A 26,058-nucleotide genomic window follows, 5' to 3' on the forward strand; every position below is an offset into this window, starting at 1 on the left:
ACATGTCCGGGGAGACCTCCTCTACAACACCACACCGTCCGCTAAGCAGCAGAGGTGTAAAAAAAAAAGTTGGCATGTCATACAGCGAGGTGAAAGGTCACTGTTTTTTTGGCAAATCTAAGCTAGCAAATATAAGACTAAAGTGGACTAAAGTGGACACTGGACAAAGATCCCTTCTATGTATCGACTAGTGTGACATACGCACATGTCCGGGGAGACCTCCTCTACAACACTACACCGTCCGCTAAGCAGCAGAGGTGTAAAAAAAAAATGGTTACGCCATACAGCGAGGTGAAAGGTCACTGTTGTTTTGGCAAATCTAAGCTAGCAAATATAAGACTAAAGTGGACACTGGACAATGATCCCTTCTGTATCGACTAGAGTGACATACGCACATGTCCGGGGAGACCTCCTCTACAACACCACACTGTCCGCTAAGCAGCAGAGGTGTAAAAATATAATTGGCACACCATACAGCGAGGTGAAAGGTAAAAAAAATCCCATTTCCAGACTAAAGTGAACTAAAGTGGACACTGGACAAAAATCCCTGCTATGTATCGACTAGTGTGACATATGCACATGTCCGGGGAGACCTCCTCTACAACACCACACTGTCCGCTAAGCAGCAGAGGTGTAAAAAGAAATGGCACACCATACAGCGAGGTGAAAGGTAAAAAAAATCCCATTTCCAGACTAAAGTCAACTAAAGTGGACACTGGACAAAAATCCCTGCTATGTATCGACTAGTGTGACATATGCACATGTCCGGGGAGACCTCCTCTACAACACTACACCGTCCACTAAGCAGCAGAGGTGTAAAAAAAAATTGGCACACCATAGAGGTAAAAATATCCCATTTCCAGACTAAAGTGAACTAAAGTGGACACTGGACAAAATCCCTGCTATGTATCGACTAGTGTGACATACGCACATGTCCGGGGAGACCTCCTCTACAACACCACACTGTCCGCTAAGCAGCAGAGATGTAAAAAATTTAATTGGCACACCATACAGCGAGGTGAAAGGTAAAAAAAATCCCATTTCCAGACTAAAGTGAACTAAAGTGGACACTGGACAAAAATCCCTGCTATGTATCGACTAGTGTGACATATGCACATGTCCGGGGAGACCTCCTCTACAACACCACACTGTCCGCTAAGCAGCAGAGGTGTAAAAAGAAATGGCACACCATACAGCGAGGTGAAAGGTAAAAAAAATCCCATTTCCAGACTAAAGTGAACTAAAGTGGACACTGGACAAAAATCCCTGCTATGTATCGACTAGTGTGACATATGCACATGTCCGGGGAGACCTCCTCTACAACACTACACCGTCCGCTAAGCAGCAGAGGTGTAAAAAAAAATTGGCACACCATAGAGGTAAAAATATCCCATTTCCAGACTAAAGTGGACACTGGACAAAATCCCTGCTATGTATCGACTAGTGTGACATACGCACATGTCCGGGGAGACCTCCTCTACAACACCACACTGTCCGCTAAGCAGCAGAGATGTAAAACATTTAATTGGCACACCATACAGCGAGGTGAAAGGTAAAAAAAACATCCCATTTCCAGACTAAAGTATTTGTTTTTAAACGTAATTTGTCTTAAGGTGGACTAAGAAGCTTTTAATAGTTTAGTAGTAACTTTTGATCAATTTACTGTATGTGTGTGCATCTGTGTTAATACAGCAAATATTATTCAAACACATGCAAAAACTACAAACGTCAATCAGTACTGCAAACGTCACTCAAAAATTAAAAATGATATAGTCTACATTTTACCACTACTCTTAACTTAAAACTTCATAATGAAATCGTCATAATAAATGTAATAGAATTCTTAATATTGTAAGCATAATGATATTGTAGCATCGTGATATTTGGCCATAGCTCCCTCCTCTGAGGGAGCTACCTTTGGGGAAGGGGGTTGTTGCCCAGACAGGGGCCAGACTGGTGAACCGTGGGTCATGGGTTCAATAGTGGGTGAAATGTTACAATGGTAATATGTTGTAAAACAATGAGTAATGGTAATATATAGTAATGTTTTCACCTTTACAAAAAAAAATATATTTTTCTTTACCACTTGCACCACAGCAAACCTATTCTGGGGGAACATTCACCAAAAGCAGCTGATCTACAAGCTCACAAACTGTCATGATGAGGTTGTGCAGCCTATATATTTTGGTTCTTTGATTTGGTATATAGTGCTAAAATTAGTCCTTTAATGCAGACCGAATCAAACAAGGCAACATAAACCCATAATAAGTGTGGCAAAAGTAATTGGTTTGTGATCAGATTGACTGCTTAATGAACAGTAAAGACATCAGGATTAGGTCAAACCTGGCTGTTAGCCTGGTCCGGAGCAGGCTAAGTCCAAAGCATTAGTTTCCATGGTAACTAATGTAGCATCACTTTCATGAAACCGAATCAAGCCTCAACATATCCAGGTTAACTGGTTAAATTAATCTGGCAAGATTAACCAGCTTTCATGAAATCGGTTAATCACTGATCCAGGATATATTAAACCAGGATATCTGTTAAATCCCGGTTTAATCTATAATCCAAGTTTCGTGGAACGGGCCCCAGGTCTATGAAAACATTCGGGGAGGCTTGCTTCGAAAATAGCAGAGCTACAAGCCCACAACGCGTCTCATCACAACCATCATACTATTACAAATATTTTAACATCACAAATCTGGTATGGGGTCCCCGCAATATATATCTTTTAGATGTTTCCTTGGACAAATACATTAGGCCTAAATGTGGTACTTTAAACAACAGTAGGAAACAAGCCCACATAAACAACTACTCTTTAGAAACAAGACCAAATAAACAACTACTCTTTAGAAACAAGACCAAATAAACAACTACACTTTAGAAACAAGACCAAATAAACAACTACACTTTAGAAACAAGACCAAATAAACAACTACACTTTAGAAACAAACCCAAATAAACAACTACACTTTAGAAACAAACCCAAATAAACAACTACACTTTAGAAACAAGACCAAATAAACAACTACACTTTAGAAACAAGACAAAATAAACAACTACACATTAGAAACAAGACCAAATAATAAACAACTACTCTTTAGAAACAAGACCAAATAAACAACTACACTTTAGAAACAAGCCCAAATAAACAACTACACTTTAGAAACAAGACCAAATAAACAACTACACTTTAGAAACAAGACCAAATAAACAACTACACTTTACAAACAAGACCATGAACAACTACACTTTACAAACAAGACCAAATAAACCAACTACACTTTAGAAACAAGACCATGAACAACTACACTTTACAAACAAGACCAAATAAACAACTACGCTTTAGAAACAAGACCAAATAAACAACTACACTTTAGAAACAAGACCAAATAAACAACTACTCTTTAGAAACAAGACCAAATAAACAACTACACTTTAGAAACAAGACCAAATAAACAACTACACTTTAGAAACAAGCCCAAATAAACAACTACACTTTAGAAACAAGACCATGAACAACTACACTTTACAAACAAGACCAAATAAACAACTACACTTTAGAAACAAGACCAAATAAACAACTACACTTTAGAAACAAGACCAAATAAACACCTACACTTTAGAAACAAGACCATGAACAACTACACTTTACAAACAAGACCAAATAAACCAGCTATATTTACTTTAAGCAACTTTACACAAAAATAAGCCCAAAAGTCTCTTATAATAAGCAGACATGGCAACTCAGGCAGTGAAGCATCCAGACAGAGGCTTGTTGCCTTGATGTGTACCGCCCTCTGGTGGAGGAGAGCTGCAACTGTCACTCAATAAATACATTGTTTTAGTGTCCACTGTGATGTGAGCATTGTGAGCTTTTAGATCTGCTATTTTCAAAAAGATTAATATACATTAAAAAAACCTTTTGAAATGGGATATTATTTTTATACCAATACTTTTTAACTTTTATTCGACTACATTTTGAATTCCAGACTTTACGGAGTATTAAATTATACATGTTATACATTGATACTTTTACTTACCGTATATTTCCAAATAGTCACCCAGTTCCATTTAAACGCCCCGTCCAAATAATACAATAGCTCACAATGCATTGCAATGTGACACATTGTGAGCTTGTAGATCTGCTGTTTTCGAAAGTTATTTAATGAAACGAGACGTTGTACTTTTACTCAAATAAATGGTGTTCGGGCCCAGAGTCACTGGTGGTCCACGGCCCACCTGTAATGCACAATCTATGTAAAGGTGTGTGAATGGGTGAATGTAATGCACAAACTATGTAAAGGTGTATGAATGTGTGTGTGAATGGGTGAATGTAATGCACAATCTATGTAAAGGTGTGTGTGTGTGTGTGTGTGTGTGTGTGTGTGTGTGTGTGTGTGTGTGTGTGTGTGTGTGTGTGTGTGTGTGTGTGTGTGTGTGTGTGTGTGTGTGAATGTAATGCACAATCTATGTAAAGTGATTTGGATAAAAGCGCTACATAAATGTAGCACTTACCCTTTACCGTTGGGTTGGCACCCTCCAGTGGTGGACAGACAGTATTGCAACAGTCATAACTTTACTGTATTCATATTGAACGACAATAACGACACAGTCACAAACCACAGATATTTCTTTTTTTCTTTATCTTTTTTTTTTTTTACTAAAAAAAAGAAATTATAATCAAAAACAAGATGTACAATTTGAACAACAACAAAACAAATAAAAAGACAGCGTTATTCCATTTGAGTTTGACACAATGAGCTGAACCAATGAAATGCCAGAGATTCTTTAGCGGTCTGCCGCCAGCCCCCCTGGTGGCTGGGTGGAGGTATAACAAGTGTTAACACCCCGGGGATTCGTACCCGGGACTCCCGCGTGGAAACATCCAACATCTTAAAGGTTATTACACACTGGCGAATTAGCGACGCGATTTATTCGTGCGAATAATTCGCCTTTTTTTAAAACCAATTGAAGTCAATGCAAGCTTCCACATCAGTGGCGAATGTGCGAATGTGCGAAAATGCGACCGTTTTCGCTCTTTATTTGTTCGCTCCGGTGTTCGCTCCGGTGTCGAATTTTTAATTCGCGTCGCTAATTCGCCAGTGTGTAATGACCTTAACTCTTTGAAATCTCGTACTTGGCACCCAAAGACTTAAAGGTTAAAGGACCTACGCCATGAATTTAAACTGCTCCCATTTTACAGTCGCCACAAAAACACCCAATTCTGAACAATCAGGCTTTTTTTTTATCTACATTACTGCAGTGTTTCCCAAACCTTTTCATGTCAAGGATCCCCAAATTGACACTAATTAGCTCCGCGGACCCCCACTTTGAGCTGCATTTCATGTCTTGAAAGGTGCTATACAAATAAAGTTGTATTATTATTATTTATTATTTGAAGAGATGGGACCCCCAGAAGAAAATATTTTACGGCTCTAGCAGTGATTCTCAACCTGTTTAATTTCAAGGACCCCCCAGTTTGACATGCATTAGTCTACGGACCCCCATTTAATGGCATTTCTATCTCTGAGACCCCACATTTATATTGTAAAATCAATGTTAATTTAACTCTAGACCCAAAGGGTTAATTTGGTTCCAAACCATCATTTAGCTGGGGTCCCCGGACCGCACTTTGGGAACCACTGCATTATTGGTCTCACAACGGGCCAACTGATTCGGTGCTTCTCGTGATGTCACATGTATCTCCCTACTTTGCATAAACCCCTCCTCCTCTTCTGTTCCAAATTTGCATTTCACCTTTGAAGACTGTGGGAGGGGAGGGGAGGAGGGCGGGCCTTATTATTATAATGAGTCAAATATGTGGGCGGGGACCGGGGGAGTAGCTGAATTTGCATAAACTGGCTGAATAGCGCCACTTGCCAAATGTGGCGCAATGAAGACAATGCGGTATAGCAACTGAACTAGCTTCATAAGGCAGAGAGAAATTACTTGGACTGGTATATCATAAACAGTATATATGTGACCAGATTTGACTGAGGGACTGCCATTGGATTTTTTTTCATGTCATGTGAAAGCAGTGAATCATAGCTTCAAATTGACATATTGGTTGTTCAGTTTGACCCACCAGTTTTGGAGATATGGCTTATAGAGTAATGTCTTGCAGAGAAACAGCGAGTTGAGAAAACAGGCTTGAAAGGTTCACTTCTGTGGACTCTAACATTACACCTAGCTACATGTTTAAGCATTTATTTCATATTTACATGTCTTCTGTGGACTCTAACATTACACCTAGCTACATGTTTAAGCATTTATTTCATATTTACATGTCTTCTGTGGACTCTAACATTACACCTAGCTACATGTTTAAGCATTTATTTCATATTTACATGTCTATTTCAGCTCTGACATTTATTTCAGACATACTCTAGTTACTAGAGCATGTCTAGTAAATGTTCACGAGTCTAGTATGTGAAGAGTGAACAGTTTTTCTCTATGGCAGCCCCTCAGTCAAATCTGTTATATTAAATATTTAGGCCTATGAAAAACTCTTCATAAATGCATGGTGTAGATCCTTTAATTAACCGCTAGACTAAAGGGGATTACATCCTACAGAGCGGTGGAGATATTAGACTATTAGGTCGTCGGGTTGAAGTTGTGACTGAGCCACTCTGCTACACTATAGCCCCACCATCAGGCTGAGGTTCTGAGCCACTCTGCTACACAGTTATGGACCAATGGAAGCCTCAGGTTGAGGTTGTGGACCAATGAGAACCTCAGGTTGAGGTTGTGACTGAGCAACTCTGCTACACAGTTATGGACCAAATGAAAACAAACCATACATCGACGACAGAACGATGCTCATTGCTCGTGGCTGGTGTGCTACTGAAGGCCTAAAGACAGAACGATGCTCATTGCTCGTGGCTGGTGTGCTACTGAAGGCTAAATGGATCTTCTACTGAAGGCCTAAAGATTGTCCTGCAGTCTCTAAACACACAAGGACGCTACAGTCAACGAGGGCACGTTACCTGGATGTGCATCATTTACTTTTACAGGAGCTAACGCTAACTCCTTCCACAGGAGCTAACGCTAACGCTAGCTCCTTTTACAGGAGCTAACGCTAACGCTAACTCCTTTTACAGGAGCTAACGCTACCGCTAGCTCCTTTTACAGGAGCTAACGCTAACGCTAACTCCTTCTACAGGAGTTAACGCTAACTCCGTTTACAGGAGCTAATGCTAACTCATTTTACAGGAGCTAACGCTAACGCTAACTCCGTTTACAGGAGCTAACGCTAACTCCGTTTACAGGAGCTAACGCTAACTCCTTCTACAGGAGCTAACGCTAACTCCTTTTACAGGAGCTAACGCTAACTCCTTTTACAGGAGCTAACGCTAACGCTAACTCCTTTTACAGGAGCTAACGCTAACACTAACTCCTTCTACAGGAGCTAATGCTTGAAAAAGAAAAAGTTTTCTCGTTTGATTCCGACTCATTTTCACACAATAATAATGAAATGATTCTAAAAGTTCTAACGCGATAAGAGGATCTGAACAGCAACGCTTTCAAACCAGCGCTTTGTTTTTTTTTCTTTCTCCGTAAATTGCTCAGTACAAAAAATAGATCAAACGATGAAAAATAAAACACTTTTCTTTCTTTCTTTCTTTTTTTCTTTCTTTCTTTCTTTCTTTCTTTCTTTCTTTCTTTCTCTCTAAAGCTCTCGATCCGTTCCGATCAGCCTCCGGCTGCACAGTGAGGGGGTGTGGTCGCCACAGTGAGGGGGTGTGGTCGCTACATTGACGTTTGTCGTTGAACGGATGGACTTCCTAGACGACATGATGGTATCACGACATCCTGGGCGGTCGATCCGATACCCTTCTCGTCGTCCATACATCGTGCGGCGTGTATCCAACACGTACCTCGCACAATTTAACTCCTAACACCTCATCCGCACTGCCAGCGATGCGAGCGAGCGAAGGATGAAAATCTCGTTAGAATACTCGTTTTTTTCAACGAGACCGTCCTGAGGTACCGCGAGCGACAACGCTCCGTGCAGCGACATCGTCCAACCCTCCTCCTATATTTGCTCGTTTAAGCGAGGTTTCGCCACGCCCCCCAAACACTTTCATTGGTCGAGATCCACACGCTACTATTTATCGTCATTCGATTGGTTCAGGCTATACGCCGCGACGAAACGGCCGACGAGGCTCCATATCAGGACAGTTTTTCGTGCGATGATGTCGCCGTTGGGAATCGTTCGCTCGCCCCTCGCCTGTGCAGATGCAGCCAATCTCGCAGAAATACGTAACACCGAACTTCGCAACGCTCGACACGGCAAACCGTCAGGCCGCTCGGTGGCGTGTCTCTCCCGCGGCTCAGGGTCGGCAGAGACGGCGCTCCTCCTCCGGATTTATGAGGTTTTCTAGGCGTGTTTACGGAATTGCAATCACTGTGCAAAAAGCATGGAATATGGATGTGTATATTTCAGGAAACACCCGTTAAACTTTCCAGCAAACTCCGGTAAACTCCCGTAATGTACCATCACGCCTGTATATTACCGTATATTAACTGTATATGCTGCTAAACTTGAGGTTAACGGGCAAATCTAGTGCCCTGTTAACTCCTCTTTTCACGCAGTGAATTCCGTTACATATTCACAGAGAGATGGGGTTGGCAGATGAGGTGTTCACAGTCACACCCGGCGTTCGTCTCCATCGTCGAGCGGCGCTTCTTCTTTCGTCGTTATTGCGATGAGTCGATCATTTTAATGATGATTATAGAAAAACGAGGAGTCTAATCCACTACAGTATCTGCTACGGTTTTCTGTACAGTATGTCCACAAAGCAAGCATGTTGTACAGGCTAGGTATGTACAGCTCTGTTTTCATGTTGTACAGGCTAGGTATGTACAGCTCTGTTTTCATGTAATATACTGTACATATTTACGTTATCTTCACAGTTTTATGTACGCTTTGTCATATATTTATTTAGCTTTTTTTCCTTTTCTTTTCTTTTCTCTCTTAATTGTTATTTACTACGAGTACAAATATTGTTCACCGTTCTCCTCTTCATGACACTGGGAGAGAGAGAAAACAGCTCCCCCCGGTGTCACGTTGTTGATATTACATGAGATTAAGTGTCCTTTTAAAAGTGTCTCTTTGAAAGCTGCTCACGTCTGGTTAATGCCAAACACACTGGTAACCATGGTTACCAAACACGCTGGTAACCACGGTTACCAAACACACTGGTAACCATGGTTACCAACCATACTGTCCAGCTGAGGTGAAAGAACAAATCTATTCTAATTCAAGTTGCCCAATAATTCACAGCGATCAAACGAAGAAGAAGAAGAAGAAGAATAAAAATCAAGAAGAAAAATACACAGTTTCAGTTTCAAGTAGAGAGACAGTTTTCTGGTCTTCTGTGTTTATCATAATATATTTATGATATAATAATTCTCGTAGTTTTGTCTGTCCCCCTCCGTCGGGGGGGAAGGTTTGTTCGTAACACCCTCGGTCAGGGATCAGTTTGATCGTTGCTCCTCGGTCGGGGAACAGTTTGATCGTTGCCCCTCGGTCGGGGAACAGTTTGATCGTTGCCCCTCAGTCGGGGAACAGTTTGATCGTTGCCCCTCGGTCGGGGAACAGTTTGATCATTGCCCCTCGGTCAGGGGAACAGTTTGTTCGTAACACCCTCGGTCGGGGGAACAACCAGTTTGCGGACAGTGGTGGTTCGTTGGCACAGCATCTCCGGTGGACATTCGCCGCCGCAATTCCCCGCCCTCCAAAAATTACATAATATTAATTACACTTGAATACAAAAATTATAATAATTATACGCCACCCCCCCTCGGATGGGGTGGGGTGACTCACTGGCCTTGGAGCGCCTCGGGATCCCCCCAGGAAGGAGGAAGCTACTAATGTTACTCTGGAAGAGGGAAGTCTGGAGCTTCTCTTGGTGGAGCTGTTGCCCCCGCGACCCGACTACGGGTAAGCGGTTGAAGATCCCTCCCCCTCCCCTCGTCAGAAGAAAAGGCTGGCGTGTCAGAAAAAAAGTTCCTGCAGGGATGACCGGCTGGCGGCGCCCATGACGCGTTCGCAGCGACGTCGCTTTTTCCATCCTCGGACGTCTGTCGGCTCTTCCTGTCGTCGTGAAGCAGAGTTCACCAAGCATTGGATTGGTTACCCACTGACCAATAGGGAGCGTTGGATTGGTCACCCACTGACCAATAGGGAGCGTTGGATTGGTCACCCTCAAGGTTTAGACCGTCATTAGACGGGTTGGTTTTACCCGTTACGTTACGTCGACAACGTCCTTCCACCAGAGCCGTTTCGCTGAGCCGCGGACAGCCTTTACGTCTTTAGCTCCGTTAGCATCAGTTAGCGCCTGTTAGCGGCTGTCAGCCTTGTGTGTGTTTAAGTCTGTCTGTCCGTCCGTCCGTCCGCTTGCGGCATCCTCTTACGGCATCCTCTTACGTACGTTGTCCCGTGGTCTTTCTGTGTGTGTGTGTGTTTGGATTAAGAGTCTGCTAAATGCCTGAATTGTAAATTGTGTGTGCGTGTGCGTGTGTGTGTGTGTGTGTGTGTGTGTGTGTGTGTGTGTGTGTGTGTGTGTCGACTGCGATCGATTCATTTTTTCCTGATTCGGGAGCTGATCGAGACATAACTTTGCGTCACCAGGCGGAAGAAAAACGAAAAAAGAAACGAGAGCAACGTGTTGCTTCCTCCTCCAGAATGCCCCTTTCCTGCTCGGTCGTCAAACGTCATAATCTGTTGAGGTTTTCTTCTTCGAGTTCTTCTTGGAATACCAAGCCGACCCGCTCGATTCGCCGTCCATGTGGAGGGTATAAAACAAACAAATAATGAAAGTAGCGCCGCCGCCAACCGGATAAGTTTAACCAGATTCCGATTCATAGAAACATCGGTATATTAGGCAGATGACACATGTCCGTTTGTAACAAAACACAAAACAAAAAATAACAAGAAATGACTCAAGTCATTATATATCAGCTTGCATTCCATTCTCTTGCATATTGTATTGTATCTTAGTGGGTCTTTGTGTAGAATAAAGCATATTGTATCTTAGTGGGTCTTATAGAATAAAGCATATTGTATCTTAGTGGGTCTTATAGAATAAAGCATATTGTATCTTAGTAGGTCTTATAGAATAAAGCATATTGTATCTTAGTAGGTCTTTCTGTAGTGGCGTTTTGCAGTCTCTCTAGTCATGGTCGCGGTGGGGGAGAGGAGAGCGGGATTAGCGCCACATCGGCCACGGGGCTTAGCGTCCCATTGGCCGTGGGTCTTAGCGTCCGATTGGCCGTGGGGCTTAGTATCCCATCGGCCGTATCTATAGGTCTAGTCTCTCATTAGCTTAGAGGCCAGCCAATCCATGAAAAACCTCGCCACTCGACCACGTGACGAGACTTAGGAAGTCAGATCGCTGATCAGATTCTGCAAGCTGAAAAAACAAAGCCTTTTTCCGCGGTGTGGAGAAGCCCGGTGACACGAGGTTAGGTGTGTGGCGGTGAGGGGGGGGGTACGGGGGGGACGGGGGGTGAGTGGGGTGGGAGGGGGGGACGGGGGGTTTGGGTGATAAGGCACTGAGGATGCTCTCGCTCGCTCAGGGGAGCTCGGAGGAGACCAGGGCCAGGCCGGAGCTCTGGCGGACGGGCCCGGCGTGGACCGCCTTGGGGCAGTCGGGGGTCAGCACGCGGCCGTTCTCGCCCACGCTCCCCGTGATGGAGAGGCGCGCCTTGGCCCTCATGGCCTCTGTGAAGGTCAGCTGTGGAGACAGAGAGAGAGAGAGAGAGATATCATTATAATATATGTATGTGGGGTTGTCAAACGATTAAACTATTTAATCTGATTGATGCTTAACCCCTTTTGGACGGGAACCCCTTTTGGTGTTGGCCTCGTTGTGTGACCTGTATCAGAACTCACCTTCATCCTCTTGGCCTCGTTGTGTATCAGAACTCACCTTCATCCTCTTGACCTCTGACCTGTATCAGAACTCACCTTCATCCTCTTGGCCTCGTTGACCTGTAGCAGAACTCACCTTCATCCTCTTGACCTCTGACCTGTATCAGAACTCACCTTCATCCTCTTGGCCTCGTTGACCTGTATCAGAACTCACCTTCATCCTCTTGGCCTCGTTGTGTGACCTCTGACCTGTATCAGAACTCACCTTCATCCTCTTGGCCTCGTTGTGTGACCTCTGACCTGTATCAGAACTTCATCCTCTTGGCCTCGTTGTGTGACCTCTGACGTGTATCAGAACTCACCTTCATCCTCTTGGCCTCGTTGTGTGACCGTCAGAACCTGTATCAGAACTCACCTTCATCCTCTTGGCCTCGTTGTGTGACCGTCAGAACCTGTATCAGAACTCACCTTCATCCTCTTGGCCTCGTTGCGTGACTTGTAGCAGAACTCGATGAGCGCCACCAGCATGGCGAGGCCCAGCCCCCCCACCAGGATGTAGAAGACTCCCGCCACGTTGCTCAGACTGAGGGCCTGGGACGACTTGTCCTGCGGGGGGGGGGAGGGGGGGTGGAACACACACACACACACACACACACACAAAGTCAGAGACGGATGCCACGCCCACAGGGCAGAGCAGTGGGCGTGGATTTCTGAACCCACTGAAAAAAATCGTTTCCCCACAGAGATTTACGTAAATATTTATATAAAATATTTTAGGCCTGTCTTAATCCATCCGTCCATACTTCCAGGATGCTGGTGAGTCATGGCCATAAAATCCTTTGATTCTGTGAAGAAAGAATATTTATTAACACCCCCGAACCCCCCGGGGGTATTTAGGACCATTAAATCCCCAGCGATTTGCAGCTTCAGGGCCTATTTCAAGGTGGCACGGCGCCATCTTGGATGTAGCTAGAAGTAGCTAGATGTAGCCAAAACAAACCCTGAGGGGATCGACAACAACGGGAGGTATTATTACTTCTAACGAGACTAGCGACGGGACCGCGATGGGCCGTCTAACACATGACTAGCGACGGGACCGCGATGAGCCGTCTAACACATGATCTTTGGTTAGAATTGGAAGCATTGGCCTGGGCCGTGGCTCAGCGGTCCAAACACCTTGGCTGGTAATCCAGTCTGGCAGTGTGCTGCAGGTTCGACTCCCGATCCCGACGGCCTTTACTGCATGTCTTCCCCCCCATCTCTCTCCCCATTTCCTGTCAGCCTACTGTCTGTCCCTCCATAAAATATATAAAATAAAGGCGAAAGCCACAAAAAAAAACATTTTAGAATTGGAAGCATTCATTTAGATAAAGAGTTCTTCACGTTTTAAGATTTTCGGTCTCATCCACGAAAATGGAGCTGGACCATTTTGGATGACGCCCCGACCGGAAATGACATCGTTGTTGCCCAACAGACGCCCCCAACCTGTGGAGCGGGAGCAGTGCGCTCAGGTTTGAAATTATTAATGATCTTTTGATTAATCTCCGTCCTGAGCGCCGAGCGTAACTGTTTGATAGGACGGAGACCTCCGTTTATGGCGCTCAGGGTGTTAATGTAGTATATTGTTGCTCTCGGGAGGAAACCTCATAACTCAATTTTTTTGGTTTTTGATTTTGTTTTGCATAAATCAGTGCTATTGAACACCCTTTACGTCTGTGTGTTGTTTTGAAAATTTTGAACCAATGGAAAGTAGTAAAAAATGCATTGGACAAAACCTCTTAACTCCATTGGACCCTCAAAATGTCTGCTAAAGCAGCTAACTCCACCACCTCTCATGGAAGTAATTGACAATATATAAAGTCACAACACCAACCTTGATGAGGCTGTATTGCTTTGTTTTAAAAAATATAAGGTTTTCTTTATTTCCTAAAAAATGAACATTTTGGAGTTATGAGGTTTCCTCCCGACAGCAGAGTTATCATATAATTATTTATTTATTTATTTCCACAGAATCAAAGGTTTTATGGTCATGACTCACAGGCATCCTGGACGGATTGATTCTGGCCTTAAAATAATTGATGTGAACATTTGTGTAAATCTCTACATCTTATATTAATAATACTATTTGTGTAAATCTCTACATCTTATATTAATAATAATATTTGTGTAAATCTCTACATGTTATATTAATAATAATATTTGTGTAAATCTCTACATCTTATATTAATAATAATATTTGTGTAAATCTATACATCTTATATTATTAATAATATTTGTGTGAATCTCTACGGGGGGAAAATGAAGGGCAGATTTTTCAGAGGGTCCAGAAGGCCACGCCCACTGTTATGTCCTATCGATATGTTATTTTACAGATGCAAACACAAACACACAAACACACACAGACACAGACAAGTACGCACACGCACAAACACAGGACACAGACAGACAAAAACACAGAATTTGACGACATCTCAATGTTCTCTTGATAAGAGCCCCCCCTCCACCCCTGTGTGTCTGCTGCTGTTCTATAAGCCCCTCCCCCATGCCAACGAAACCACGCCCCCTCCCTCGCGCATTGCACTGCGATGCTAGCGCTCACTATACCTAGCTGGCCAGCTGACCATCAGCGCTAAAATGGAAAAACTTGTATTTTTGCTCTCGTGCTAGTGTGTGTGTGTGTGTGTGTGTGTGTGTGTGTGTGTGTGTGTGTGTGTGTGTTTGTGTGTGTGCGACGTAACCCAACATGCCCCGAGACCACTGGTAATCAGGCTTATAGCCACAGCACGTTAGCTTAGCTACTACAAACAACCGTCAGTTAGCGTGCTAACCGTCCTACCGCAGTGCTGCTGCCATGCTGTTTCACTCAGGCTACGGCCTGTGTGTGTGCGTGCGTGCGTGCGTGCATGCGTGCTTGTGTGTGTGCGCGCCTCTCCCCCTCTCTTTAACTGTCTGCTAAAGCAGCTAACTCCACCACCTCTCAAACTGTCTTCTAAAGCAGCTAACTCCACCACCTCTCAAACTGTCTGCTAAAGCAGCTAACTCAACCACCTCTCAAGCTGTCTGCTAAAGCAGCTAACTCCACCACCTTTCAAACTGTCTGCTAAAGCAGCTAACTCCACCACCTCTCAAACTGTCTGCTAAAGCAGCTAACTCCACCACCTCTCAAACTGACTGCTAAAGCAACTAACTCCACCACCTCTCAAGCTGTCTGCTAAAGCAGCTAACTCCACCACCTTTCAAACTGTCTGCTAAAGCAGCTAACTCCACCACCTCTCAAACTGTCTGCTAAAGCAGCTAACTCCACCACCTCTCAAACTGACTGCTAAAGCAACTAACTCCACACCCCCCCCCTCTCATGCAAGTAAAGTAAGTGACAGTATAGAGTGGCGGTCCGGGTGGCCGGGCGGGTGGGTTAGGGTTAGGTCGGGCGGGTGGGTTGGTAGAGACTGACCTTACTTCCCGAGACGTTGGGTCCACACTCGCCTTTATCGTACCACCATTTGTTTTTCAGTTTGTCTAAGACTCCCGCTTCACTCAGTTTCAAAACGGCGAGGTTTACGGGAGATCTTCCAAATCGACGGGGGGAGGGGGGAGGGAGAACGGACGGGTGGGAGGGGAGGGGGGGGAAATAACATAAATAACATCATAGGACATGTTATTTTATGTTATTCACAGTAAATTCACCCAAAAAACCCTAAAAAGAGCAGAACTCTGCTGCTCTTTCTTTCTTCACACATAGACGAAGCCACGAAGTCGGGAGAGTTGGAGTGTACGTGTCTCTCTGCGTGTACGCAGACGACGTTGTCGTGTTCGTTATCGGGACGACAGGTCCTTTTTAAAAAAGTGTAACCCCTGGCCATAAATGTACGTACCCGGGTATGAAATGCCTTGACCCGGATCCATCTGACTGGGTGTGATAAAAGACAAGTGATAAAAGACACAAAAAAGATGAACCCTCACTAGGGGTGTCAATCACCATCGTTGAGACGATGAATAGACGTCTGGCTAACGTTTTTAACAACAAAAAAAGGCCATATTTTTTGGGTGTTTAGATTGGGGGTGAGGTGGGGGGGTGTTTGGGCGGTCCTGGGCTAACAGACACATACAGTGAGAACAAGGTCCCGACTCCGTCACTTCCTGGAACAGGGACATACTGCCGGGAACCGTTTCACGCAACCAGCGTGGAGTGGGAGGGCACTGTCTGTCAACGCCCAAATATGGAGTGGAGTCAACGCGGAAATATGGAGTGGAGTCACCGCGGAAATATGGAATGGAACATGGGGGAAATATGGAATGGAGTCAACACGGAAATTGGCAGCCTAATTAAAATTAAAACAACATGATATTGCGTATTTGGCAGCGAAATAATTAAGGATAAAATAATTAATTAATTAAATAATGGTGGAGCTGTTGCCCCCGCGACCCGGCTACGGATAAGCGGTTGAAGATGGATGGATGGATGGATTAAGTGGATAAAATGAATGAGTAAATACAGTTCCGACAAAAAGCAACAACTAAGAAACACTTCCTTCCATGTGTCATTATTTTGTCGGACACTAAAATAACGGTGTTTGGATAAGTTGTTAAAAAAAACACATGGAAAAAATAATACCTGATAATGATTTAGTCCAAAAGGTTACAGAGTAGGAACTTTAACTCTTTTAAACTCTTGCAACTTTCACAAACGGATAAATCATCATTTAATCGTCAACGTTTATCGTCAACGTTTATCGTCAACGCTGACCGCGTTTATCGTCAACGCAGACCGCGTTTATCGTCAACGCTGACCTCGTTTATCGTCAACGCAGACCGCGTTTATCGTCAACGCTGACCGCGTTTATCGTCAACGCTGACCGCGTTTATCGTCAACGCAGACCGCGTTTATCGTCAACGCTGACCGCGTTTATCGTCAACGCTGACTTCATCACAGCCAATATTTCCACCTTGACAGCATTTATTTACCCTCCTCTGTCAGAACGTACGGACCGCTGGGCGCTCGGACGCAAAGGGAAGAGGCACTCATTGTCGTTCGCACACAAACCAAAAGAGAAGTTAGAAGTTCGCCCGAGAACCCAAAACTAGTTAAAACAGCAGATCTATAAGCTCATAACAAGCTTATAGATCAACTATTTTCACTAGACTTCTTAAACATTTTGTTTTCTGATTCATGGAATTTCTTAAATTTTTCTTTTATTTCTTGAAATCACTGGGGGAAAAATAATCAGTGAATTTTGGCTTCAATTCACGTAATAAATTAGCTTTTTTCCCGGGCATGTTTTTTGAATATGTTTCCGTTAGTTTAGGCCCTTAATTTCGTCCAGGGGCGGTACTGGAGCAAAGTGCCGACCCACCCTTGGGCCCGAGTGTCAAGTTCGGCCTTTTTTCGAGACGGTGCGAGGCCGGCCGACCGACCGACCGACCGACCGACCGACCGACCGACCGACTCCCGGCAGATGCCAACCTGTTGACCAAAGTGGGCACAAACAAACACGTACACAGTGTCTATACCCGCATGTTTGTTTATGTTGTTCATAACAACAACAACACACGGGCGCTAGAGGGGGGGCGCTAGGTGGCGCTAGTGGGCTAACCTTCTCCCCTCCGCCTCCGCTGCCACACTCGCCCTTGTCGTACCACCACTTGTTTTTCAGTTTGTCCAAGAGGCCTTGTTCGTTCAGTTTGAGCACAGCCAGGTTTACTGCACTTCTTCAGAACCACATACACAGACAAGATGGTTAATATTGTGCAGCAAAGGAGGAGGGGGGACGACAAGGGTGGAAATAATTAAAGTGCATCAAATTGTCCTGGTAAAAAAAAAATTTAAACCCGTTATTTGTCATCTACAATGATCACATTCCACATGCATGCGTCTAAAGCGTGATTCGTTCGTTCGTTCGTCCGTCCGTCCGTTCATTCGTTCGTTCATTCATTCATTCATTCATTCATTCATTCATTCATTCATTCATTCATTCAGTATTGATCATCAATAAGGCCGTGAACAGTGAAATGAATCAGTGCATAAATGTTGGAAAGGTAAACAGAAGCTGATCAAACCCTTAAGAGTATATATGAATAGGGACGGCACCCGGAGGAAACCCTGAGGCCAAATGGACATAGTGGCCGAATTTGGTATTCCAGCGCTGGGCCAAACACATGAACGTGCTGGTCCGTTGACTATCATTGTGCACGTTCATGATGACACGTGAACGCTGTTTCATACGTGAACGCACATGAACGGGTGCAATGATAGTCAACGGCAGCGCGTTCATGTGTTTGGACCCAATTCATCCCAGAATGCACTCTGTTCCTACCCGGAAGGTGAAATCGCCTCATGCGCTTTTGAGCAACTTAAAGCAAGTGGATGGGAGGAGAAATCCGGTGCCGTCTCTATTCATATATACTCTAAGATCAAACCCCACAGCTCTGGTCCATAGGGTTAAGGAGAAGTCCTTCTAACTAACACTATGGACCAGAGCTATAGTAACATAGTGTTAACACTATGGACCAGAGCTATAGTAACATAGTGTTAACACTATGGACCAGAGCTATAGTAACATAGTGTTAACACTATGGACCAGAGCTATAGTAACATAGTGTTAACACTATGGACCAGAGCTATAGTAACATAGTGTTAACACTATGGACCAGAGCTATAGTAACATAGTGTTAACACTATGGACCAGAGCTATAGTAACATAGTGTTAACACTATGGAGCAGAGCTATAGTAACATAGTGTTAACACTATGGAGCAGAGCTGAATAGCATCTAGCTTTCTCTCCCAGACTGCTCACAGAGAGCTGCTACTCTTAGAAAAATGCAGTCGTGTAAAAGGCATTGAAAAAGCAGCAGCAATTTCCACATGACTCACTGCATCCTGGCCAAACAATGCAAACGCACACGCACGCACACACACACACACACACACACACACACACACACACACACACACACACACACACACACACACACACACACACACACACACACACACACACACACACACACACACACACACAGTTGCACGCAGACATGCACGCAGACATTACCTGGTGAAGATCTGTGGACAGAAGAGGAATTGTGAAACGACACCAGCACTCCCTCAGATAAGATAAGATAAGATAAGATAGTAGCACATGCAAAGCAGCAATAATAAAACGGACTCTCCAACACCATCCCGGAACAAAGCAATAAATGTGAAATGAAAGGTAAAGAATCATTTTTAACCCATTCTGGACGGGAACCTCTTTTGGTGTTTTAACTAAGCATTATGTTATACTTTAGCTATTTAAAAATAGCAGATCTACAAGCTCTACAAGTCAGACCTAAATGGGTTAAAACAGAAATAGAAAAGTGATTCCCCGAAACGTTTCGCTCGTGACGTTTTGCCACTGGTGCCGAAACTAGAGAGAACAGCAGATCTACAAGCTCACAATGAGCTTATAGATCTGCTATTTTACCTACTTATACATTTGCTTTCCTGGTTTATGGAACGAATGAAAAAAATATTAATAATAACATAGGAAACCAAAACAAATAAATAAAGGGACCCATTAAACATTGTGCTCGTGACCCCAAATGGGTCCCGAGCCACATGTTTGGTGTCTCTGCTAGAGAAGAGGCAGCACACCAGGGCGGGCGGAATGTCGTAACAACAACGACCGTTACCATGACAACACAACGTCGTCTGCATATTGTTGTTAGGGACAGGTCGGTTTTCTAAAGAGTTTTACCCCTGGAGGAAAACAGGGGAGGGTTACGCCCCCTGGAGGAAAAAAGGGGAGGGTTACGCCTTTCTGATCTCAGTCTAATGGAAGGTCAGCTAATTTTACTGACATGAGTCCAATGGAGGGTCACGCACATTAGAATTCATTAAAATAGTAAAATTGTCAACGAGACAATGGCGATCGTTAAAGGGATTCTGACATCATTATTATTATTATTATTATTATTTTTTTAGGTTTTCTGAGCTCAATTGCTCCCAAAATACCTGGACTTTTCATTCATTAGATTTTCTGTGGTCTGGGGTTTCTGGCTCAAACAAGTGCTCTGATTGGCCTGTGGACTGTGATGTAATAGTCCACAAATCCCATATATGACAATGGGATTTGCCAGCAGATGTCACTGTTGAGGCCGCTTCGGCTGTTTTCATTGCAGCTGAAAAGGCTTCAGAACACACAGAGAAAAGTTCAGTTTTTTGGGGTGTAAATGAGGTCATAAAACCTTAAAGACTAAAAATAAAAATCAATTAAAATTAAAATTATAATTTATGTCATGAAACCTTTAACAACAGTGTGTGTGTGTGTGTGTGTGTGTGTGTGTGTGTGTGTGTGTGTGTGTGTGTGTGTGTGTGTGTGTGTGTGTGTGTGTGTGTGTGTGTGTGTGTGTGTGTGTGTGTGTGTGTGTGTGAGAGAGAGAGAGAGAGAGAGAGAGACTTAACAATGATGATTGACCCCTTAAGGAGGGTCATCTTTCTTCTGTTATCACTTGGGGAAGGTCATTGGGGGTCAGATGGATCCGGGTCAAGGGTAATTTCATACCAAGATTGTACGAACATTTTTCTCCAGGGGTTACACTTTGTTTAAAAAAATAAAAACCGACATGTCCCTCTTTTTAGCACAACAACAACAAGGAAGACGACAACGTCGTCGGCGTACGCCGTCGTTTGTCGCGCCACTCCACCCACCTTAGCTGTGATCCTTTGGGCGTGGCCACGCCATAGCCCTTGGAGTCCAGGTTGCCGCCCACTTTCATGGTGTCGCAGGGCTTGCGCTGCTCCGTGTACTCGTTCATGGTGGACTCCAGCAGGAAGGCGTACTTCCCCTTGGACTTGCGGACGCGCGCCACGCCCTCCGCCGTCCGCTTGGTGAACACGGTGGGCTCGGCCGACTTCATGAAGCCCCACATCTTCTCGTAGACGGCGATCTTTGACCTCTGGAGGGAGGGAGGGGCAGCAAATTTTGATTTTTAGTTTTAGTCATAGTCTCTCATGGTCAAGTTTTCATTTGGTTTTTGTCACATTTTAGTCACCTGGAATGTTTTAGTGTTAGTCTAGTTTTAGTCGACTAAATGTCATACGATTTTAGTTGACTAAATCTACAGTTGATTTAGTCGAACAAAATGTGTTTTGGCGGGCCTTGATGCCGTCGCAATGACCTTGATGCCGTCGCAATGACGCGCCAAGCGCGTTGTGAGCTTGTAGATCTGCTATTCCCCCCCCCTCCCCCCCACTGTAGAGCGAGTGCATGTGCACATCTTGTTACCAGTCCAGTGCGGTCCGGGTTTTTTTTCTCCAAATCACTCAATGCCCCTTTAAGTACTATATTTTGCAACCCATTTTTTCCACCCAGTGTCAATAATCTAATGTAATCCTGCAGGCGCTACACTTCCTCTGCCAACCTGGGGAGAGCAGCGGACCGACCTCATGCCTCCCCTCATGCCTAACCTCACCCTGACCACCACCACGGGGGCAGCGCTTCTCCGCATGTTGGTCCGTTGGCAGTGGCGTGCACAGACATTTAGAGGGGCAGGTGCTCAAGTTAAAAAAGGGCACCTTGTGCAGCGCGTGGAACCGGCCGGTTGCCTTAATCTATTTTGGGCGGGAACCCCTTTTGGTGTTAGCATTATGTTATGCTTTAGCTATTGAAAAATAGCAGATCTACAAGCTCATAGCGCGCCACCGAGTGGCGCGCTACGAGCTTGTAGGTCTGCTATTTTTGAAAAATCAAAAAAAAGAAAGACATTTCTTTTTTTTCTTTTTTCTTTTTCAAAAGGGCACATTGCCAAAAGGGCAGGGGGTGCTCTAGCACCCCCTAGTGTCTATCTGTGCACGCCACTGTCCGTTGGTGTGTCTGCTCTGCGTGTGCGTCTCATTAGAAAACGGCATCTTATACTCAACTCATAACTAGATGTCCCGATACACTTTTTTCGTTTCCGATCCGATACCGAAGCGAACTCCACACGCCCCAACATTTTATTTACCTGCCATAGTGGGCCATATATTCGCCGATACCGATATGACCCGATATGACCAAAAAGGGCCGATACCGATACTGTTCCGATACCGATACAGTATCGGGACATCTTTACTCATAACAAAGGTGAAACTTACCATATCCAACGGACATGCTGTGTGTGTGTGTGTATGTGTGTATGTGCGTGGCATGCGTCCGTGCGTCCGTGCGTGGCGTGCGTGCGTGGCGTGCGTGGCGTGCGTGCGTGGCTGTGCGTCTCACTCTAAAGAACTCCTTGGTGGATCCAGAGTCCAGCGTTCCGTAAGCGATGTCTGTCTGCTTGGCGAGGTCCTCGGCGCTCTCGATGGGCGACACCATCCTCTCCACGGTCAGGAAGGCTGCCAGGTTGGCGGTGTAGGACGAGATGATGATGAGGGTGAAGAACCACCACACCCCCCCCACGATACGGCCCGAGAGGGACCTGTAGAGAGATAGAGAGAGATCATTAACTACCTCGCATGCCCACGATACGCCCCGAGAGGGACCTGGGAGAGAGAAAGAGAGATCATTAACTACCTTGCATGCCCACGATACGCCCCGATAGAGATCTGAGAGAGAGAGAACATTTCACAGAAGAGGCTCAGACAATAAAGTTTTATTGCCTGCTCGCCCGCCCGCCTGCCTGCCTGCCTGCAACATTATACAAGAAAAGGTCATCTACTTGTTGTGAAATAAAGACACACTGCCATAAAGCGGTTTAGACTGTCATAAAATAAAGACACACTGCCATAAAGCTGTTTAGACTGTCATAAAATAAAGACACACTGCCATGAAGCTGTTTAGACTGTCATAAAATAAAGACACACTGCCAAAATGCGGTTTAGACTGTCATAGAATAAAGACACACTGCCAAAAAGCGGTTTAGACTGTCATAGAATAAAGACACACTGCCATAAAGCGGTTTAAACTGTCATAAAATAAAGACACACTGCCATAAAGCGGTTTAGACTGTCGTAAAATAAATATATCTCCACTGGGAGGAGACCCCGGGGCAGACCAAGGACCAGATGGATTATATCTCCACTAGGAGGAGACCCCGGGGCGGACCAAGGACCAGATGGAGGAAACACATCGACTCACTGGCCTTGGAACGTCTCGGAATCCCCCAGGAGGAAGTCACTAATGTTGCTCTGGAGAGGGAAAGTCTGGAGCTCTCTGGTGGAGATGTTGCCCCCGCGACCAGACTACGGATAAGCGGTTGAAGATGAATGGATAAAAGGGATTTAAGGTTTCTGTTAGCAGTTTTACTGACGGACCACAGCCTAGCCGAGCGCTCAGCGATCTCAAACTGTTTTACTGCGATCTGACGGACCACAGGCTAACCAAGCGCTCAGCGATCTGACGGACCACAGCCTAGCCGAGCGCTCAGCGATCTGACGGACCACAGCCTAGCCGAGCGCTCAGCGATCTGACGGACCACAGCCTAGCCGAGCGCTCAGCGATCTGACGGACCACAGCCTAGCCGAGCGCTCAGCGATCTGACGGACCACAGCCTAGCCGAGCACTCAGCGATCTGACGGACCACAGCCTAGCCGAGCGCTCAGCGATCTGACGGACCACAGCCTAGCCGAGCACTCAGCGATCTGACGGACCACAGCCTAGCCGAGCGCTCAGCGATCTGACGGACCACAGCCTAGCCGAGCGCTCAGCGATCTGACGGACCACAGCCTAGCCGAGCGCTCAGCGATCTGACGGACCACAGCCTAGCCGAGCGCTTTGACCCCCCCCCCCCCCCCCCCCCCCCCACACACACACCCCCCAGCATGATAGAGCCATTGTCTTTTAAATTTACCAATGGGCTGTCTGGAGGTGTGAAGTCCACTCCCGTGGGGGAAGGCAGGGGGTCAGGGGTCATTATGACCCAAAACTAACAGGCGGAGATGGTAGATGTATGACTAAATTAATATTTAGAAAATGTTTCAGATGAAACAAAACAAAACAGAACAAAAAAACAGAGGATTTGAATCGAATAATAAAAGTCATGGAAGGGGAGCCTTCTGAGGGCTTCAGGGGCAAAGATAATCAACTTCAACATCTCCAAATGGGTCCGAAAGACCTCCCAGACACTATAGGGTTAAAGAACTCCCAGACACTCTAGGGCTAAAGACCTCCCAGAGAGTCTAGTGTTAAAGACCTTCCAGACACTAGGGTTAAATGGATCATAAAGACCTCCCAGACACTCTAGTGTTAAAGACCTCCCAGACACTAGGGTTAAATGGATCATAAAGACCTCCCAGACACTCTAGTGTTAAAGACCTCACAGACACTCTAGTGTTAAAGACCTCACAGACACTCTAGGGTTAAAGACCTCCCAGACACTATAGGGTTAAAGTCCTCACATACACTCTAGGGTTAAAGACCTCACAGACACTCTAGTGTTAAAGACCTCCCAGACACTCTAGGGTTAAAGACCTCCCAGACACTATAGGGTTAAAGTCCTCACATACACTCTAGGGTTAAAGACCTCACAGACACTCTAGTGTTAAAGACCTCCCAGACACTCTAGTGTTAAAGACCTCCCAGACACTTGTAAAAGAGAGCTGGCTCTCATCACCCTCTCCGCCTGAACACTGGTCTACTTCTGTGTGCTAAGCAGTATAGTAGCCCAGTACGCCAGGACTTTCACGGTCTTCTCTTCGTCTCAAATAGCTGTGCTACAAATCACTAGTAGCTAAGGTGTTAAAAACACCTCTTCAAAAGATAAACCCATTACAAGTGGCTTCCGTCCATACATGTACATGTTAGTACTGTATAGCTCCCCTACAGAGCTGTTGTGTGACGTGCACACAATATTATGTTTCATTAAATATGCCATTAATAACTTATAATATCATGCTATAACACCTGTGACTCATTCTGTAGCCCGGAGACACACCATTTGTGCGACCCAAGACTAACACACTGTGTAAAGTACACACACTCCGTTACCCACCGCTGATGGCCTGCTTGTACGAGGCTATCAGGAGTGACCCTAATTAAAACCTTAAAACTATCCTATCTGTATCACGTTCACAAGCACAAGTTTATGCAGTGTGCGTAAAGTCCCGGCGCGGGCATCAAAGCCAGCACGGGAGACTCCCTATGCCTCCCACACGTCCGCTCGTCCCGAGCTCACTTGTATGAGGCGTCAGGGATTGAGGGATACAGGGGAAGATATATAAACACACTCGCAACTTTTAATCTATGGCTTTTATGAGGCAGAGATCTATAGCTGCTTTTCCACTTGTATGTGCACTGCGCGAACTCTCGTGAAGAGATAGCGCGCCTCAGACTGGTCAGGTCATAGCATACAATTATCACATTGTTCCGCCTGCATGAACCCGTATAGAATATCGGGACGCAAGGGGTTAAATGTTAAAACACAGTATACATGCGTGGCCAATGTACTTCAACCGGCTCCACTGAGACGTTGAAATATAGCCACTTTGACCTCTTTGGACTGGCAACCTATGCGAGCCTCTTCATGCAGCCTGTCCTCCCTTTCCGTCCGTGGAAGGATTGAGGGATGTGGCGAGCCACTATCATCATCAAAATAACCATTCCTGTACTTGCGGATCGGGGCGTGCCCGGATCCCCATACCTTGCCGTCTAAACACTGGCAGGCTATCACTAAGAATTCAGTTGTTAAATCAAACTAAACTTACCCCACGGAGTGACAGGAAAAACACAGACAACGGACATACTGTATTATTGGGTAATCAATAACACAGGAGGCCATCGTAGATTACACTGAATTATAAAAAATAGGTTTATTCAAGTCAAATCAAATGAATTTACAAAATAGTAAAAATATAGGAGGCAGAGGACTCAGTCAGCCTGCAAAAATATTAACAAGCACAACTCCCTATTCTGGTTGAGTGGGAGATAAAGCTTAGAGGTGCAGCAAGCAAAAGTCTTCTGACTGAACAAAGGCACGTTCATACTTTTAACACCTCGGTTCACATAGCGTCATTTTTAGAGATATGACCCTGTCCAGGCGTGATCATAGCAAGGGGCACGAGCAAACACGTCCGTGGACACGCATCTGTCCAGCGTGAACGTGTAAAGAGTTCCTTCAGTTCATTTCTAGCCAAGGTCAACAGCGTGAACGCGTTTCTGGGTTACTACAGTTCATTATTCAACTCTGCTGCTATAGGAGAAACACAATATACAGCGACTGCAATAATGTA

The 26,058-nt window shown here is 45.0% G+C and overlaps 1 protein-coding gene across 1 annotated transcript in view; it reads right to left on the reverse strand.

Annotated features, from left to right (window-relative positions):
- Positions 1 to 11,579: 11,579 nt before the first annotated feature.
- The window catches only part of LOC306930095 (glutamate receptor 4-like), a gene marked incomplete at both ends in the record, with an annotated part of 197,277 nt that continues 182,798 nt past the window's right edge, over positions 11,580 to 26,058 (reverse strand). The window contains 5 exons of the mRNA XM_079510838.1: positions 11,580 to 11,741; positions 12,347 to 12,484; positions 17,470 to 17,584; positions 20,563 to 20,810; positions 22,112 to 22,310. Of these exons, the coding sequence (XP_079366964.1) occupies positions 11,580 to 11,741; positions 12,347 to 12,484; positions 17,470 to 17,584; positions 20,563 to 20,810; positions 22,112 to 22,310 (862 nt within the window). The remainder of the gene's footprint in view (positions 11,742 to 12,346; positions 12,485 to 17,469; positions 17,585 to 20,562; positions 20,811 to 22,111; positions 22,311 to 26,058) is intronic.

The sequence above is a fragment of the Electrona antarctica genome, assembly GCF_951216825.1.
Source record: "Electrona antarctica genome assembly, chromosome: 9".
NCBI classification, from domain to species: domain Eukaryota; kingdom Metazoa; phylum Chordata; class Actinopteri; order Myctophiformes; family Myctophidae; genus Electrona; species Electrona antarctica.